At 36.2% G+C, this 17,914-nt stretch overlaps 1 protein-coding gene across 5 annotated transcripts in view; it reads right to left on the bottom strand.

Annotated features, from left to right (window-relative positions):
* Positions 1 to 309: 309 nt before the first annotated feature.
* The window catches only part of apba2b (amyloid beta (A4) precursor protein-binding, family A, member 2b), a 98,215-nt gene continuing 80,610 nt past the window's right edge, over positions 310 to 17,914 (bottom strand). For 3 of the 5 annotated variants that reach the window (XM_048184343.1, XM_048184342.1, XM_048184345.1), the window contains 8 exons: positions 15,961 to 15,996; positions 14,791 to 14,877; positions 10,740 to 10,925; positions 5,843 to 6,022; positions 3,785 to 3,997; positions 3,412 to 3,531; positions 3,176 to 3,316; positions 310 to 1,809 (listed from right to left, as the gene is read on the bottom strand). In XM_048184343.1, the coding sequence (XP_048040300.1) occupies positions 1,738 to 1,809; positions 3,176 to 3,316; positions 3,412 to 3,531; positions 3,785 to 3,997; positions 5,843 to 6,022; positions 10,740 to 10,925; positions 14,791 to 14,877; positions 15,961 to 15,996 (1,035 nt within the window). In that variant the 3' untranslated portion in view covers positions 310 to 1,737. Of the gene's footprint in view, positions 1,810 to 3,175; positions 3,317 to 3,411; positions 3,532 to 3,784; positions 3,998 to 5,842; positions 6,023 to 10,739; positions 10,926 to 14,790; positions 14,881 to 15,960; positions 15,997 to 17,914 lie in introns of all 5 variants that reach the window. The other 2 variants (XM_048184346.1, XM_048184347.1) reach the window with 2 other exon arrangements.

The following is a 17,914-nucleotide window of genomic DNA, read 5'->3' as shown; positions in this document are numbered from 1 at the left end:
GTCCCTCTAATATCCCCTAAGATCAGATAAAGGATTCTTTCCTTGACTATGTCAAAGCCTGGAAATTTGAGCCGGCTGAACTGATTTCCAAACTGTGAGAATCAAATCTGTGCTCTTTAGGTCCATGATATGAGGCCATAGAGCTATTTTAAAGTTTTGGAAGCTGGCCACTGTTAGAGGTGGTTGGCATGGATTTTGACTCAAGCTTCCAGGTTGTATGACCCACTCAGGCTTCATTACTTTAAGCAATTCTTTATTTCCCAAATGAACCAAGCAAATTTGCCAGAGAATCAAAGGTAAAACAGCACGAAGGGCTTATGTTACACTTTATTGTTATTTTGCCATAGTGTCATTTTAAGATGCATGCAGACAGGTATTCATGTTCATGTATTATTAGTTGTTTCATCTCTCTTTTTTTATTACAATTCATTTTCAAAAGCTTTCTTACGCAGCGGTAAGGCTTTTGGTCACAGTGTCTTCTTATTTTCCCAAGGCCAAAGCCTCACAAAGATAAAATGGGACTAACAGTGATTCCTACATGGACACAGTACTAAACAAGGTTAAACGTTTATGTACAGACATTCTAATACTGCTTAAGGAAGTGGACACACTATTAACAACACTATTACATTCACCACTGACTCAAATGAGTTGCAGCCGGGCATACACAAAAAAGCACACTTAAAAAATAAACTCTTACATTTCATACAATGTTTTTGTGTTTGAAAAAAAAAAAAAAAAATCATTTACAGCATGGCAAGAGAATGTTTGATTATTACAGCATGGGAGAAGTCCAGAAATTGTTTACATACTGTATGCTATTTTACAAAAGATTTGTTCACTTTTATGTAAAAAAACAAAACAAAAAACAAAACAACTCTCAAAATTTGCTCAGTCTTTAATGCCCACTAGATGACATTTATCCATTGATGAAGGCTGGCGACGTGGAACGATTCTCTTCAGTTGATAAAGTCCCTGCTGATACTAGTCAGTCTTACAAAGTTCACTGTACGATGAGTATGGATTACACCTGTACTTCTTGAGCTTTTTTTATTTTTATTTTATATATATATATATAGTGTATAAATGTATCATGACATAATTATTTGCTGCGGTAAGTTCAGTTATTTTTATGTAGGGGACATGTACTGGTTCAGTGCGCATTTTAATGAATTTAAGATTCAATGACACCTGAAACGGATCAAGTATAACGTCCAACATCTTATGTTTATAATAGAAAATGTCTTTTTAACAGAAACAAACATTCTGGAATGGTCACTAGGCTTGATGTTTTGGGCTTCTACTGTTTGGACTTCTCACTCTGGCTTTTCCATTCCTTTCTGATATTGATATAACGATTATATATTTACAAAACAAACTTGCATCTCTCCAACAATGCCCACACACATACATAATTGTAAATAAATTAAACAAGAGTAGCATCAAAATAAAATTTACAAAGCCTCCCCCCCCCTTACATTATGAAGAAAGGACTTGAGATGCATCGACTCCATCTTCATCTTCACCTGACTATGCACACACCCTGTGAGCAGACATAACAAATCAACAGAATCTACACTGTGCAGAAATGACACACCATATCTCTTAAGTAACGTTAGCAGACAGTAAGAGTGTTGGTAGTTATTTTTGGTGAACATAAAAAGAGAAAGGTGATTGCTGCATTCAAAAATGTCCCAGTGCCCAGGGTTGTGTATCACAGCTGAAGTCCACCTCAGATCATATATACATAGGAGTCTCCTGACCAGTTAAGAGTCTAAACATGGCGGCTGGCATTGTCTTCATGTGGATCTGTTTCAAGACAAAGAAAGAGTTCTTTTTACTACAATAAAATAATATAATATAATTCTACTAAATATATTTTTGTTCAAAATTCACAAAAATTATAGAATGAGCAAGTACATCATGAATCAAATGTCCAAACCGTGTTTTTGTCTTATCATGAATCACTACGGTACACTTATAATAAGTGTATAGATTCAGACTATTTTAGACTGGTTCGGGTCCAGAACCTGCCTGACTCGTCATAGACATAAACAGAGAGAAGTAGCTCTTTCGCAAGACGCATGCAGCTTTAATATACACTACAATTCAAAGGTCTGGCGTCAGTTAAGACATTTTTTTTTAAAGAAGGTGATACTTTTATTCAGAAAGGATGCATTAAATTGATCAAAAGTGACAGTAAAGACATTTATGCTGTTACAACAACAACAAAAAATTCAAATAAATACTGTTCTTTTGATAAGAAACACAACTGTTTTCAACTGATAATAATAAGAAATGTTTCTTGAGCACCAAATCAGCATATTAGAATGATTTCTGAAGGATCATGTGACACTGAAGACTGGAGTAATGATGCTGAAAATTCAGCTTTGCATCACAGGAATAAATTACATTTAAATAGAAAACATTTATTTTAAATTGTAATAACATTTATCAATATTACTGTTTTACTGTATTTTTGATCAAATAAATGCAGCCTTAGTGAGAATGAGACTTCTTTCAAAAACATAAAAATCTTACAAACTTTTTAACGGTAACGTATGTATAGTAGGGCTGCACGATTTATCGCACGGTAGGAAAAATAACATTGAGCTTAAAAGCGATTATCGCTTAAATACGATTCTTATTATGAAATCACAAAGGCTGCGATTAATTTTTTCAATGAAGTATGGCTCCAAATGCTAATCCATCTGAAAGCACTGCGAGTTTGAGTCGCTTATAATGTACATTTGAAAAAGCAACATGCGTCAAACATCTTTCCAGACATGAGAAGCATTTATTAACATCTTGTCCAACAAAAGTCAACATTTAACAACATGTTTTTACGCCAAATTCACTCGACAGTTGAGGATCCTTCTGTGAGATGATGTGGCTTCTTACACAGAATATGGCAGTCGTGTGTTTATTAGTCATGTTTAATCAAAGCGTTTCAATCTTCTGTTTATTCAACTACAGCGAAATGACGTGTGTTATCTTCTTCAGCGGCAGGGCATATTTGGAGTTTCTGCGCATGAGCGCCCTCTGGCTTTCAAATGGAGAAGCATTTACTATTGATCACAGAGCCGTACAGCTCTGACAAGCTGCGCATAAAATAATCACAGCCTTTGCCAAATCGCTATAAATAAATAGTGCAGCCCTAATGTATGGTTCTCACCTCGCCGACAGAATTGGAGAGAGCTTGGACAATCTTCTCGTGTGCCGTGGCAACAACACTTTGGCCATTTATCTCAATAATACGATGACCAACCCGCACGCCTCCTCTCTCTGCGATCCCTCCTCGCATTAGACTACAGATCTGAGGAGCACAAAACAAAAGTTGGACATAATAGTAACAATAATATTTCAATATTGTATTTAAGACTTCCTGTTCCTCTATCCCTCCATACTCACAATGCCATTCTGCACACTGAAACCCAGCTGGTACTTGAGGTCTGGTCTCTTAATGAGAACTGTGGTTACAGGAGGGCAGCTTACGATGTTCAACTTCACCTGCACCTGATTTTTCAGGCCCTGATGGAAATAAACACAACATGTGATTATATTACTCAATACAATCACACCTGCACTGTATTATTACACTGGGAATATAACAACAGATAAGCAAGACTGAACTGCCTTTTCAACCACTTTATTGATTGTCCTGTGGTCTTTTCTTAAACCACAGCCCCTTAATAACCAGCTACTCAGAATAACACAGATGGATTCATGGCCAAGCCAAGATTCAACCCACTGCGCACTGTGACAGCCCAACCCGTGTGCACACCTTGATGATTCCCTGACAGGTGGCGAGAGGCAGCCCCACCAGGCTGGTGTTGTTGATTGACATGATCTGGTCACCGATGCTGAGCTTCCCAGAACGGGCGGCAGGGCCTCCATTCATCATGTTGGCCAGGATGACGGTGGGCAGAATAGAGCCCCAGCCAGACTCCACAATAACTATGCCCAGAATCTCCCCCTTCTGCTTCTCCAGCTGCAACTGTGGAGAGAGAGAGAGAGAGAGAGAGAGAGAGAGAGAGAGGCATAGGCAAGGGATTGTAGTTGATGTCAATAAAAGGCCATAAAAGAACAAAGCAATTAAGGTAACAATTTTACTCAGCTGATAACATGAGATTGACAGCATGAGGGTTCAATATAGCACAGCCTTTACCTCTAGTGTACATTGTGTTCAAATTAAACTATAGAAAAAAAATTGAAATATAGAAAAAATAGGCTTAGAAATTTCAGTTATTTGTGCACTGGGGAAGACTGTGCAAAAAAAAGGCTAAAAAATGTCAATGACATTTATTTATGTACAAATAATTGATACAATTCTGTTCAAAAGTTTGGGGTTGGTAAAAAATTCTTTTGTTTTTGAAAGAAGTCCCTTATGCTCACCAAGGCTGCATTTACTTGATAAAAAATACAGTAAAACAATAATATTGTGAAATGTTAAAGGCAAAGTATACTTCACTTTTTAAGCATGCGCGAGGGTCAGCATATAGTGCGCATGACGCAAATGTCATCATCAGAAGAGTGCGTAGGTACTGTATGCACACCGCCGGATTTTTGTAACCGCGAGGTCACAAATGCGCATTTAATTTTACTTTGCAATAATTAGTTTATACACAAGGTGGCGACTTTGCCCTGGGGGCATCAATTCACAAGGTAGTCAAAGGTAGTGGTGCTTTTCCACTGCATGGTACGGCTCACTTTTTGGCGAAACGATCGGTCATTTTCGAAAAAAATACAACTATATATGCTTTATAAACACAAATGATTGCCTTGCACATGCTTCCGCTTTCCGTATTCTTCAAAAAGCTTACGCTTATAAAGCACATATAGTTGTATTTTTTCGAAAATGACCGATCGTTTCGCTAGATAAGACCCTTATTTCTTGTCTGGTATTGTTCAAAGCCCTTTCAAGCTGCACTGAAACTAATTTTGACCTTGAACCCTTTGGTGCCCATTGAAGTCCACTATAAGGAGAATAATCCTGGAATGTTCTCATCAAAAACCTTAATTTCTTTTCAACTGAAGAAAGAAAGACATGAACATCTTGGATGACATGGGGGTGAGTAAATTATCAGGAACATTTTATTTGAAAGTGGACTAATCCTTTAACTTGTGTCCTGCCCAGATGTTCTGCTTTACTGGGAGTCCATGAGCACTATTTGCATTGGAAAAGCATCTGATTATTTGGGATTTTAATCACTGTAATTTTGTCTTGTCTGTAAGACCTGCTTCTTTATTTGACAGTTGGTGAGCTCTCAAATGGGCAGGACTTTGCAACAGACTGTCAATAATTGAAACTGTGATTTACTTGATTGACAGCATTTGAATGCAGACTGCTTAGAACATTTAATTGTATTATTCGTAATCTTGCTGCCTAATGTCATTTGCAAATGGTTGACCATTTTTTCGTTTCATTTAATTTCACTGTTTAATAGCCGTTTCAGAAGCAGATTTTAGGATCAACATTGTAGACAACTAAATTTATCTAGCATACATTTTTCTGTTAAGTGATATCTGTGCTTTCACACTGCTGCATTAGTCTCCACAGCAACACTATGCTAAATCCTTTATATAAGCTATTATATAAGCAAAACATTTAAGTTATCAGTTGCTTTAGAAACCAGCACAAATGTTACCAATGGTTTTCATGTTTTGTATTGTTTTTTCAACAAACGCAAGTGTTCCACATTTGTGCTGCTGTCCATCATCACTGCTCTCTGTTTTCTAGTAATCCCACTTGTATTGACCAGAAAACCAGCAGTGAACAGGGTCAGCTGTGGTCTAACATAGAGAGAGCACTTAATAGAGAAGAAAGTGTCTGGCAGCTGACCTCTTTGCAGTTGTCAGAGTTTGAGAAGTGGATGAGGTCATCATTGTACATCTCCTGTGTGTTGATGATGTCGCTGTATTCTTTCTGGCTCAGGTCCTCTGGGTTGATCCCATTGGCTCTGAGGAATTCCTGGTAGGCCACGCTGAATGCCTGACCAATGGACTGTGCTATGAGCTGGGCCTGGATTTGTTGGAGAAGAAAACCAGGTGAAACAACAGCAAAAATCAATTAACTCATCTATACATTTGTCAGTAATTATAAATGGGTTACATGCGAGAGGTAAACAGAACTAAATCTACTTTACACATAGTCTTTGTTCTTTTGTTATGAGCCTTTTAAACAAAAAAAAAAAGCAAGCTAAGTCACATTTATTTATACAATACAGATTGTTTCAATAATAAACAGGAAAATAACAGTGTTAATGTTGTTCAAAATTCATCAGTTATAAAACAAATTTAATTTCAGCCATAAAGCAGCTCTAAAAAAGACAATAGTGTCATTATTCAGCTCAAATTAGGTTAATGTTGATTGAATTTAGTTCAATAACAGTGTCAGTGTTGCAAAGTTCATCAGTAATAAAACTATAAAGCAGTTCTACAGAAGACAATAGTGTCACTATTCAGCTCAGTTCAATGAGTGCTGATGTTGTAAAATTCATCAGTTATGAAAGAAATTCAATTTATCTATAAAGCAGCTCTAAAGAGTGCAATAGTGTCATTATCCAGCTCAGTTCAGTTCAAATTTTGTTCTCATCTGATAGTGTCAGTACAGTCAAATCAATAATATTACAGAGCATTAATTGTCTTTTAAAGGGATAGTTCACCAAAAATGTTGTCATCATTTACTCACTCTCAAGTTGTTCCAAACCTGTATGAGATTCTTCTCTATATTTTAAAGAATATTGGTAACCAGACAGTTGACGTTTTTTTTCCTACTATGAAAGTCAATGGCTACCATCAACTGTTTGATTACCAACATATCTTCTTTTGTGTTCAACAGAAGAAATTTTGGAACAACTTGAGGTTGAGTAAGTGATGACAAATTTTTCATTTTTGGGTGAACTATCCTTTTAAATCACAACTGAGCAAGCCAAAAGCAACAGTGGCAAGGAACCCAAATCCATCAGGTGACAGCAGTGGAGAAAAAACCTTAGGAGAAACCAGGCTAAGTAAGGAGGCCAGTTCTCCTCTGGCCTTAGTTGTTCTGAATTTCAGCTTCTGTGCCTTTTGTATACATCTATATACTGCAGATCAATACAGCAGATGAACACTGTTTCATTTTTTCACTCCATTGATTTGATGTTTTGTGAATCTGCTCACTCATAGTGTATCATTGTACATCGATTTCACACTCTAGAACAGGTTTACATTTTTGAACGATTTCAATAACCACCAGCTGTCGTCTCTTAAGGCATGGTGGTGCTAGGGTAGTGCTCACTGTGAAGGAAGTAGAGAAGTTGCTGGATAAAGGCTATTATATGCCAAATAGGTGCATTGGAAAAGTGGTTCACTCCCTTTGCTAATGATTGTGGCTGTTTTGTGATGCAAAGCCACGGTTTCTGATTTAACAGTTCCCCTCAGGCGACGTGTGCAGGTAGGGGTCATGCCATTAATAATCTAACATCCCAACATGTGTGCAGGCTTTGATTTGCACAGGAACCACAGCGGCTTCAGGAATATTCAGAGAAGTGAACATCAAAATCAGCCATGATAAAAACACAAAGAAAAACACACCAGCAGAGACCAGACGGGTGGTGAACCGACTGATTTAGATGGACCCCAGAGGAGAAATAGAGCAAACTTATAAAAGTTGACACTTTTGTTAGGATGGTAACTTATATGATATGATAAAAAAAAGTGTACTCTGCTATAGACAACGGAAATGTGATATGAAAAATAGGTTTAGTAAAAATAAAGAAGTGGATCAAGGCTCTATAAATGACTCATTTGTGGGCGCGCACACAGACACGCACACACTTACTGGCTGAAACATCAAAGAGTGTAATTAGACAGCATGAGTGAGGAACAACTGCAATGCAGAGGAGTGTTGTAGAGGAAAGAAAAGTAGGTCCATTAGAACAGGATTATGTAAAGCTGCAGCCACAGTTACTTTTGAGACTATTCTCTAAACCTCAGGTGAATCTGAATGTGAGCTTTAGCTGTATAACGACTCCCATTCCATAAATACACTGTACAAAAGTTTGAGGTCAGTACGATTTTTTTTTTTTTTTTAAAGAAATGAAGGCAACGCTTTGGTATGGGGAACACATATTCACTATTAACTATGACTTTCGCCTTAATAAACTCTTAATTTACTGCTTATTAATAGTTAGTAAGGTAGTTGTTGTAGCGTTTAAGTTTAGATATTGGGAATGATTTATGGATATAAAATATGGTCATGCAGAATAAGGCATTGATATGCACTTTATAAGTACTAATAAACAGCCAATATACAAGCTAATAAGCAACTAATTAAAAGTGGGAATTGTTCCCCATACTAAAGTGTAACCGAAATTAATACTTTAATTCAGCAAGGATATATGAAATTGATCAAAAGTGACAGTAAGGACATTTATAATGTACAAAAGATTTCCATTTAAAATAATTGCTGTTGTTTTGAACTTTTTTTGTATTCATCAAAGAATCCTGAAGAAATATATATCACAATATACAGCACAAAAGTTTTCAACATTGATCATAAGAAATGTTACTTGAGGGCCAAATCCCTATATTAGATTGATTTCTGAAGGATCATGTGACACTGAAGACTGGAGTAATTCAGTTTTGCCAACACAGGACTAAATTACATAATTATTATATTAGAAAACAGTTGTTATAAATTCAGAAAATATTTCACAATATAACTGTTTTTACTGTATTTTGATCAAACAGTTGCAGCCTTTATGATCATACAAGACTTCTTTCAAAAACATTAAAAAAAATCTTACTGACCCCAATCTTTTAAATGGCATATATATATATATATATATATATATATATATATATATATATATATATATATATATATATATATATATACAGTGCCCTCCACAAATATTGGCACCCTTAGTAAATATGAGCATCTTTTTGATCTTTCATTCAAAAAATTCATAAAATTCTAACCTTTCATTGAAGGAAAAGAATTGAAAATGGGGGGAAAAGCTCATTATGAAATAAATGTTTTTCTCCAATACATGTTAGCTACAATTATTGGCATCCCTAGAAATTCTTCTGAGTAAAATATCTCTGAAGTATATTCCCATTCACATTTACATTTTTTTGGCATACCAGGGTGACTAGGAGCATGAAATTGTGCAGCCATGACTTCCTGTTCCACAGGAGTACAAATATGTGTAAACACAAAGGCCAAATCCCCTTAATCATTCATCACAATGAGAAAAAACAAATAATATAGTTCTGATGTGCAGCAAAAGATCGTTGAGCTTCACAAAATAGAAAATGGGTATAAGAAAAAAGCTAACGCATTGAAAATCCCCATTTCCACCATCAGGGAAATAATTAAGAAGTTTCAATCAACTAAAGATGTTACAAATCTGCCTGGAAGAGGACGTGTGTCTAAATCGTCCTAATGTGCGGTGAGGAGGAAAGTTTGAGTGGCCAAAGACTCTCCAAGGATCACAGCTGGAGAATTGCAGAAATTAGTTGAGTCTTGAGTCTCAGAAAGCCTAAAAAAATGATCAAACAGCACCTACATCCCCACAAGTTGTTCGGGAGGGTTTCAAGAAAAATCCTTCTTTGCTCATCCAAAAACAAACTCCAGCATATTCAGTTGTCAGACACAACTGGAACTTCAAATGGGACCGGCTTCTATGGTAAGATGAAACTAAAAAAATAGCTTTTTGGCAGCAAACCCACCAGATGGGTTTGGTGCACACATGGATAAAAAGTACCCCATGCCCACAGTTAAACATACTGCTGGATCTTTAATGCTGTGGGCCTATTTTTCTGCTGGAGGTCCTGGACATCTTGTTCAGATTCATGGCATCATTGATTCTATCAAATACTAACAGATAAAAAATCAAAACCTGACCACTTCTGCTAGAAATCCAATAATGGGCAGTGGTTGGATCGTCCATCAGGACAATGATCCAAAACAAACATCAAAACCAGCACAAAAATGTCTCACTGAGCACAAAATGAAGCTTTTGCCATGGCCATCCCAGTTCCCTGACCTGAAACCTAAAGAAAATGAGTGGAGTGAACTGAAGAGAAGAAGCACCAACATGGAGCTGGAATCTGAAGGATCTGGAGAGATTCTGTATGAAGGAATGGTCTCTGATATCTTGTCAGGTGTTCTCCAAACTCATCAGGCATTATAGAAGAAGACTCAGAGCTGTTATCTTGGGAAAAGAACATTGCAATAATTGGGTGCCAATAATTGTGGCCAACATGAACTAGAGAAAAACACTTATCTCATGATGAGCTTTTCCACCCATTTTCAATTGTTTTACTTAAATGAAAGGTTAGAATATTGTGAATTTTTTGAATGAAAGATCAAAAAGATAAACAATGCAGATTTATTTTCACAGCTACCTTTGCTCATATTTACTAAGGGTGCCAATATTTGTGGAGGACACTGTATATATATATATATATATATATATATATATATATATATATACAAATTAAATGTTTGGACACTTTTACATTTTAGAATAACACTAAAGCTGCATGTATGCTCGTCACATGTCCTCTGTTTTTCCATCTTGTCCATAAAAATAAATATACAAAGTCTAAATTTAGTTCTTTAAAAGAAAGTCATATTTAGGCACAAATTATTAAGTGACCATCAATTATTTTTGTCTAAACTTTGGACTGGTATTCTGTACTGTATGTATATTAAAAAAGGAAACAGAATTATTCAAAGCCACACTCACATCCTCAGACTCAAAGACATGGCATATCATTTTGTACTGCTTCTTGGCCTCAGGAGCTCCAGGGGTCGTCTCGATGCAGTCCTGTGAGGCGGTGCGTGGCATGCGGCGTCTTGCCATCAGAACCACAATGTTTCCGATGTCAGCAATGTATGAGATGGTGCGCAAAGCGTTATCCATCATGGTCTCCTACAAAACAACCAAGAGAGTAACCACAATCACTTCTTCGCATTCTTAGTTTTAATATAATTTAGCAGCTTAGTAATCATTTAGGAGACTTTCTTATCCCAGTGGTCTTACATTAGATTTTCTTAGGGACAGCCTCCAGAAAAAACCTGGGGTTAAGCATGCACAATGGGTTTCCGGAACTCCTCTATTCATGAATCCCCCTCTTCAGGAAGATCTGTTTGAAGCTACAAGCTTACAGCCTTGGGTTAACCCAGATCTTTAAACAGTAAGCTACAGCCATCCCTGCTTATTAAAGGGGAAAATACCTTGAAATTGTATTCACTAAAATATCTCTTTGATGTTGTTCTGTTTGAGATACCCACATTTGATTTTCCATGAACTGGATGTTTGAGCAGCTCAAGAAACAGAATGAATGACATGCACTCATATGTACTAAAGAAAAGGCAATACATCATCAGATAGCTGAAAGAATTAATGATCCAGAGCACAGAGGAAATTCATGCAGCATTTTGATTCAATGCACACAAAGGTCATGTGTGGGATTTTCAATTTCATTTTTCATTTTAGCACAGCCTTTCTTTAAATTATATGACCATAATGTGTCACATTTACTTCATATATGAAACAGACTGTGAAGCACAGCTCTAATATCATTTCTTTTTAAATAACCTCTTCTTTCAACTTAATGTATATATTTTACATAGAGCTAGAGAAATATGATACCCTGAAAAAAAATTCACTGATAATACCCAGCTTACATGAAGGAAATACAAGTGCTTGCAAAGAGGGGAAATAATAATGATTAAGGTAAGGCTATGTTTTAGGCTTTGTTTCTGTGTTACTGAAATTTTGCAACTTTATCATTGTCATTTTGTTTTCGGTTGACTGTGCACCACAATCCACACATAGTCATTATAAACTCAGCAAAAACAGAAACATCTCTTTACAGGACACTGTAGTTTAAAGATAATTGTGTAAAATCCAAATATGCTTTACATTTGTTTATTGTAGAGGGTTTAAACAGTCTTTTTCATGCTTGTTCAATGAACCATAAGCAATTATTGCACATGCAAGTGTGGAACAGTCCTTAAGATACTAATAGTTTATAGGCGGTAGACAAATAAAGGGTTAGTTCACCCAAAAATGAAATCATTAAGTACTCACCCTTGATGTCATTCCAAACCCATAAGACATTTGGACTTCAGAACACAAATTAAGATATTTTTCATGAAATCCAAGGTTTTTATTCCCCATGGAAAGCAATGTACCGTCATTCAAGGTCCAGAAAAGTACTAAAGACATTGTTAAAACAGTCAATGTGACTACAGTGGTTCAACCTTAATGCTATGAAGTGACGAGAACAAAACAAAAATAACAAAGTTATTCAACAATTTCTTCTTTACCCTGTCAGACTCATACGCAGTAGGCACAGTACATCGCTTCAATGTTCACGTCCTAATGCTGGCTCGGTATTGGCCGGCTACTGAGTCAGCGTTCGGACGTAAGCACTGTGCCTACTACGTCAGCTGCATAGGAGAATGACAGGGGAGAGAAGAAATTGTTGAATAAATTAATTATTTTTGTTTTGATTTTGCACACAAAAAGTATTCTCGCTTCATAACATTAAGGTTCAACCACTGTAGTCAGACATTTTAACAATGTCTTTTATGGACCTTGAATGATTACATTGCTTTCTATGGGGGATAAAAAAAATCTCTTGGATTTGTTCAAAAATATCTTAATTTGTGTTCCTAAGATGAAAGAAGGTCTTACAGGTGTGGAACGACATGAGGGTCAGTACTTAATGACAGAAATTTCATTTTTGGGTGAACTAACTCTTTAAACAATAGCTTAGGACACTATAGTGACATTTCTGCTGACTCTGAAAAAGATGCCTAGGGTCCCTGATCACCTGTGAACATGCCATAGTTCTGCTGCGGGTGGCATGAGGACTGCAGATGTGGCCAGAGAGATAAACTGCAATGTCCCTAATTTATGATGTTAAGACAGTACAACAGATAGACAGAAAGGACAGCTAATCGTCCTTGCAGTGCCAAACCTTGTGTAACCATGTGCCCCCCCCAGATGTGTTCTCATACTGACTGCTACTTTTAATATTCACCCCCCCTCCCCCCCTTTTTCGTGGACTCATTATTCTGTTTCTGTTTGTCAAATGTCTGTGAATGTCTCGGTTGTTAAATCTTTTTATGTTCATACAAATATTTACACAAAAAAAAACTGGCTGGCAGTTGAAAGTGAGAAGACGTTTCTATTTTTGCTGAGTTTATGTTTACATATAGTCAAGTAATCTATTACCAGCCTAGTAATCCATTTAAAAAAGGTGATATGTTAAACAGAAGAAAGAAAAGTCTGATCACAATTTAATATGCAAGAGAAAAACAATTGCAATTCTGTATGCAAATATTACAATGATGACATCACTATTAGTTATATGGTATAGGCTACACATGTATAAATGTATGCATTCCATCAATGCAAGTGGGAGACCATCAAACTTTAATAGTGCCTTTTATTAAGTTTGAATGGAGTCTGTGTGCTTGGCGGATTGTGCTGAAATAATTCTAAAAGTTTCAGACTTATAGAGTACTTTCAAGGTTTGAGGAGTACCTTGCAGGCACTGTAATGAATCTGTTACAGCCAATAGAGACTCAGTCTGTGAGATGTGACAGGCAGGGTGAGGACTGACACTGCATTGCAGCACATAACGAAATGTCCGTGCTAGCCTGCCCACTCACTGCTGTTCAGAAAGAACTCATACACATTATTGCAGCAACACACACACACAGCTATGTTACTCAGTAGTACCAGGGCACTAAATGTACTATTAAATGCAGCACAGCATGTAGCTCTTCCTACCTTATGCTTACAGTAGCACTAGTGTGGAAAAGGAGGAGCTGTTGGTCGTATACAGCATGTGTAAAATGTGCATCTGCACAAAGCTTATAGCCATCATTCAGCTCTCCGTCACTAACAACTGTCTACAAGCCTGATCATATGCACATCCCTTCTCTCAATGGACACACATTACGTGTTTTATGTCAGTTATGTAACAAAGAGTTATGTAATATAAAATATCTGAATAAAAAGCGCTCTCTTTGCATAAATATTTCACCATTCTAAATAAGATTGATCTCCTTTCTTCAAAATATCATTTATAATGTATACTCTCTGTCTTAAGAATGTCTCCGTCTTCATATTTTGGCCATTCCAACATGATATTTATATAATCTTCTATTCGGACTCTTAACAATATATTTCATTTTTTGCAACATAATATATTTCAACAATAATTTCATTGAGTTTTTCATTAAATTACAAATGAACAAAAACAACCATTTATTTGGAATAATATTTCAAGAAAGAAGGGGAAAAAATGCTCCGAAATTACAAGATGCAATTTCAGCATATCAAAATATACCATGCATTAGATAGTAATTGTAAAAAGTCAGCATAAATGACCCCCCAACTAACCCCTTCATTTTTTTATAACCCCAGAGTCAGGATAATTTACAAATGGTCCCCAATTGTTTTGTTTTTTTAAATAGAACGTAATCTTAGTTAATGTCTTAAGAGTTTATAGTATAATCTAATATTAATTATGAAGAAAACAAGCAACAGGGAAATGAAACCTGTATAGGCTACATACTTTGCTTCAGGGTTATTTTGTTCCTATTTTATGGGCTTATTTGATTAGCTTTTCAAGAAAAGCATCCAAGTGTTACAATCAGTTTAGCTGTTAGTTAATGACTTACGCTAATGTGCTTCCATTTACTCCCATTTTATATTTTGGTCTTTTCAGATTTTATTTCGATAGCTGTAGCTCTAGGAAGCTGCATGAACTCACCTGGGTGTCTGCATTGAGCACTTTGATCCTTTGAGTTGAGATGAAAAGATCCACCTCCGTCAAAGTCTGAGCATCTCCCTCTGGGCTCTGCTAACAAAAAACAAAAACCAAAAAAAAAAAAAAAGAACAAAAATATGAAAAACTGGCCTCTACCTCCAAGAGGTCACCATGCCATAATTCACAATGGCTCATGAGAAGACCTAAGGAAAAGGCACAACCTTTTTAAGTCCCTAATGAAAGTATTTTACACTTCACAAATCATGCACTAGTATAAGCTTGTCCAATTGGGAGGGGAGCCCAGGGCAGTGCTTAACCTCTGTAAATTGCAGCATTAATAGTCCAAATGGGAAACAATATGGTATGCTCAGGGGCAAAGAACATATGGATTGAAAATGTGAAACTGCATTGCTTATCGATAACCCGTCTAATTAATAATTGATTACTGTAGGGCAATGATGACAAAGTATGTCTCACAATCAAAACTGTTGAAAGCATTTTTTTTTTTTTTTAAACTGTTCAACTGAGAAACACAGTGAGGTAATCAGGCCAAGAGACAAATAATAACTAGGTATACAGCCTCCTGTGATAAATAGAAGCCATGCAGAGGATTGAAGTAATGAGATGATTGACACTAGAGAGCAAAGTGAACGAGAAAGAGAACGAGACCTATTCGGTGTAGTGAGGTGAAGCGCAGGGTGATGCAATGACAGACGTAAGTAAAATAACACAATGGCAACACTTAACCAGCTGTCAGGCTGTCTCAGAGTGCCAATCATTTACCTGTCAGCACATTTCTCAGATTCTTGCTTTTGTTTTGTGATACTGCAATAAGAAATGGGTTCCACGGATCCTTATAGCTACAATTTTTACACGGTTAAATGTGCAGTCTATGTAAAAATAAATTTGTACATTTTGACTCTATATCGCCAAAGGTTCATATGCTTCAGTTGCAGCCCAGAAGAGGCTGGTTTGCCAGTAATTAGTTAGACTGCAGTCATGAAGAGGCCCTCACAGATCCCAGACAGCCCGATCTAAAGCTTAACTCCACATGGTATGAACCAGCACTTATGAAAATTACACAGATGATGGACACAGACATGGAGTAGATGGTTTAAAAAAGGCAAGTTGTTCTTCTATCGCTCTTTTTTTTTCTTCTTTTTTTTTACACACCGCCTTTTTCTTGATTTTGGCTGCCTTCTGTACCCTCTGGGAGACGTTCAGGACAGTACAGGGGTCGTCACACACGGGAGCAGCAAAAAGGCATGAAGGTAAAAAAAAATACATTAAAAAACAGGCAAAAACATATAAACAACCAAACACAAAGTCTGCATGCCATGTATGGCATGTGTGTTCTTTGTACACAAACACAAACAAACCCAGAATGTAGCAACATTTCCCCCTGGACACACATACATACGGATAGCAAATCATAGGACATGCAGATATGGGTTTAATAACTGTTAAATTGAAGGCCAAAAAATACAGAAGGTTTCAATTATTTTATCCATTGAAATTTTTCAGCAGGATAAGAAAAGATGTCTATTTGTACACAAATAGATATTTTAGCCCTCTTATAACACAAGCAGTAATTACTTTCAATAAATGTCAAATTGTTATAGTTGTGTGATTCGTCACTGACACTGGATTCATTGTCAGAATCTCACAACAAATGCAGACACCTCCGTTTATCAACCTGCCATATTATGACTTCAGGGAGAACAACAGGTGTCATAGTGGACCTGACTGGTGCAATGTTTTCTACTGTGCAACTGATATTCATTTCAACAATGAAATTAAAGAAAAATATTAGGGTATTTTGATTTCATTCACAATAACGCATCATGACGGTAATTAAACAACTTTAATAACAACATCGTTAGCCTCATAGCATAATTGCCCAGATCATATTTCAAAGGCAGATATCACAATTTGGCCAAAAAATGACTTAGGCAATTATGCAATGAGGCTAACGACATACTTTTTAACAACAACAACAAAAACAAAATGACATGGCAAGATATTAACAATGCACTTACAATGTTTTTTGAGGAAGGAAAATCTAAAAACACTGTTTTAAAAAATCCAATCATTTGGTTAAATTTTGCAGATGTTATGATTTTAGTATTTATATACTATTATAATATTGATTCATATTTTGAATTATCTTTTATTTTTATATTTTCAGTTGTCATTTTAATTTTAGTTTGCTTCAGTAATTTTATCATGTGCTTTTATCATTATTTTTTTATATTTTCATTTAGTTTTAATTTTTTAGTACTCTAGTACTTCAAACTTTTTTCAGTAAGTTGCCAAGGCAATATTTATTTCAGCTTTATTTCAATTAAAGAACATAATTTTTAACCATTTTAGTTTTAGCTAACAATAACAACCAAATATGGCATTCATTAAAGAATATATTTCACCGAAAGACAAAAACTGCCTTAAAATATGTCATTTAAAATTAACGCTGTCTACAAAACAGTCCACAATTCCAAATATCATATAGCCTACTTGATTTATAAGAGTAAATTTGTATAGAACGAACATACACAATATAAACATAAAGAAGAGAGAATGCTAGAAAGAGGTAAAAATGGCCCTGCAATACCTCAATCTATAAACACTCATAAGACCCCACTCATTATGAGTTAGATAGTGTATGAGCAGCTTGAATGCACACATCAGTAAAAGCATTCAACATTCTGATCCCATTCAGGTCTCTCTCTCTCTCTCTCCACCTTCTTCCACCTGAATGAGAGCATGATCCTTTGAACTGCTCTCATCTTTTTCTGGTTGAGCATCATGTGCACGACTACTCCTTTACTGTCATTTTGGCTGCCAACATGCCTCATCCTCCATTGGCAGACGGGAGAGAGAGAGAGAGAGAGGATGAGATAAATCAACAGCAGAAGAGAGAAAGAGCTTGAAAGTAAAGGGGAAATGAGACGGTGAACGTGTGGGCGATGAATGTTGCATAAATACTGCATCAATCTGGAGGCTACAGGGATACACTTCAATAAAACATTAGGCATTTTTCCGATGTTTCTTCCCTAAAACAAAAGAAATGGCTACATCTTTCTTTCTTGGCCAGCATGAAAAGGAATGTGCTGCGATTATGTTGGCT

This window comes from Megalobrama amblycephala, linkage group LG3 (assembly GCF_018812025.1).
Source record: "Megalobrama amblycephala isolate DHTTF-2021 linkage group LG3, ASM1881202v1, whole genome shotgun sequence".
NCBI classification, from domain to species: domain Eukaryota; kingdom Metazoa; phylum Chordata; class Actinopteri; order Cypriniformes; family Xenocyprididae; genus Megalobrama; species Megalobrama amblycephala.
This window is presented reverse-complemented; position numbering and strand designations above follow the sequence as displayed.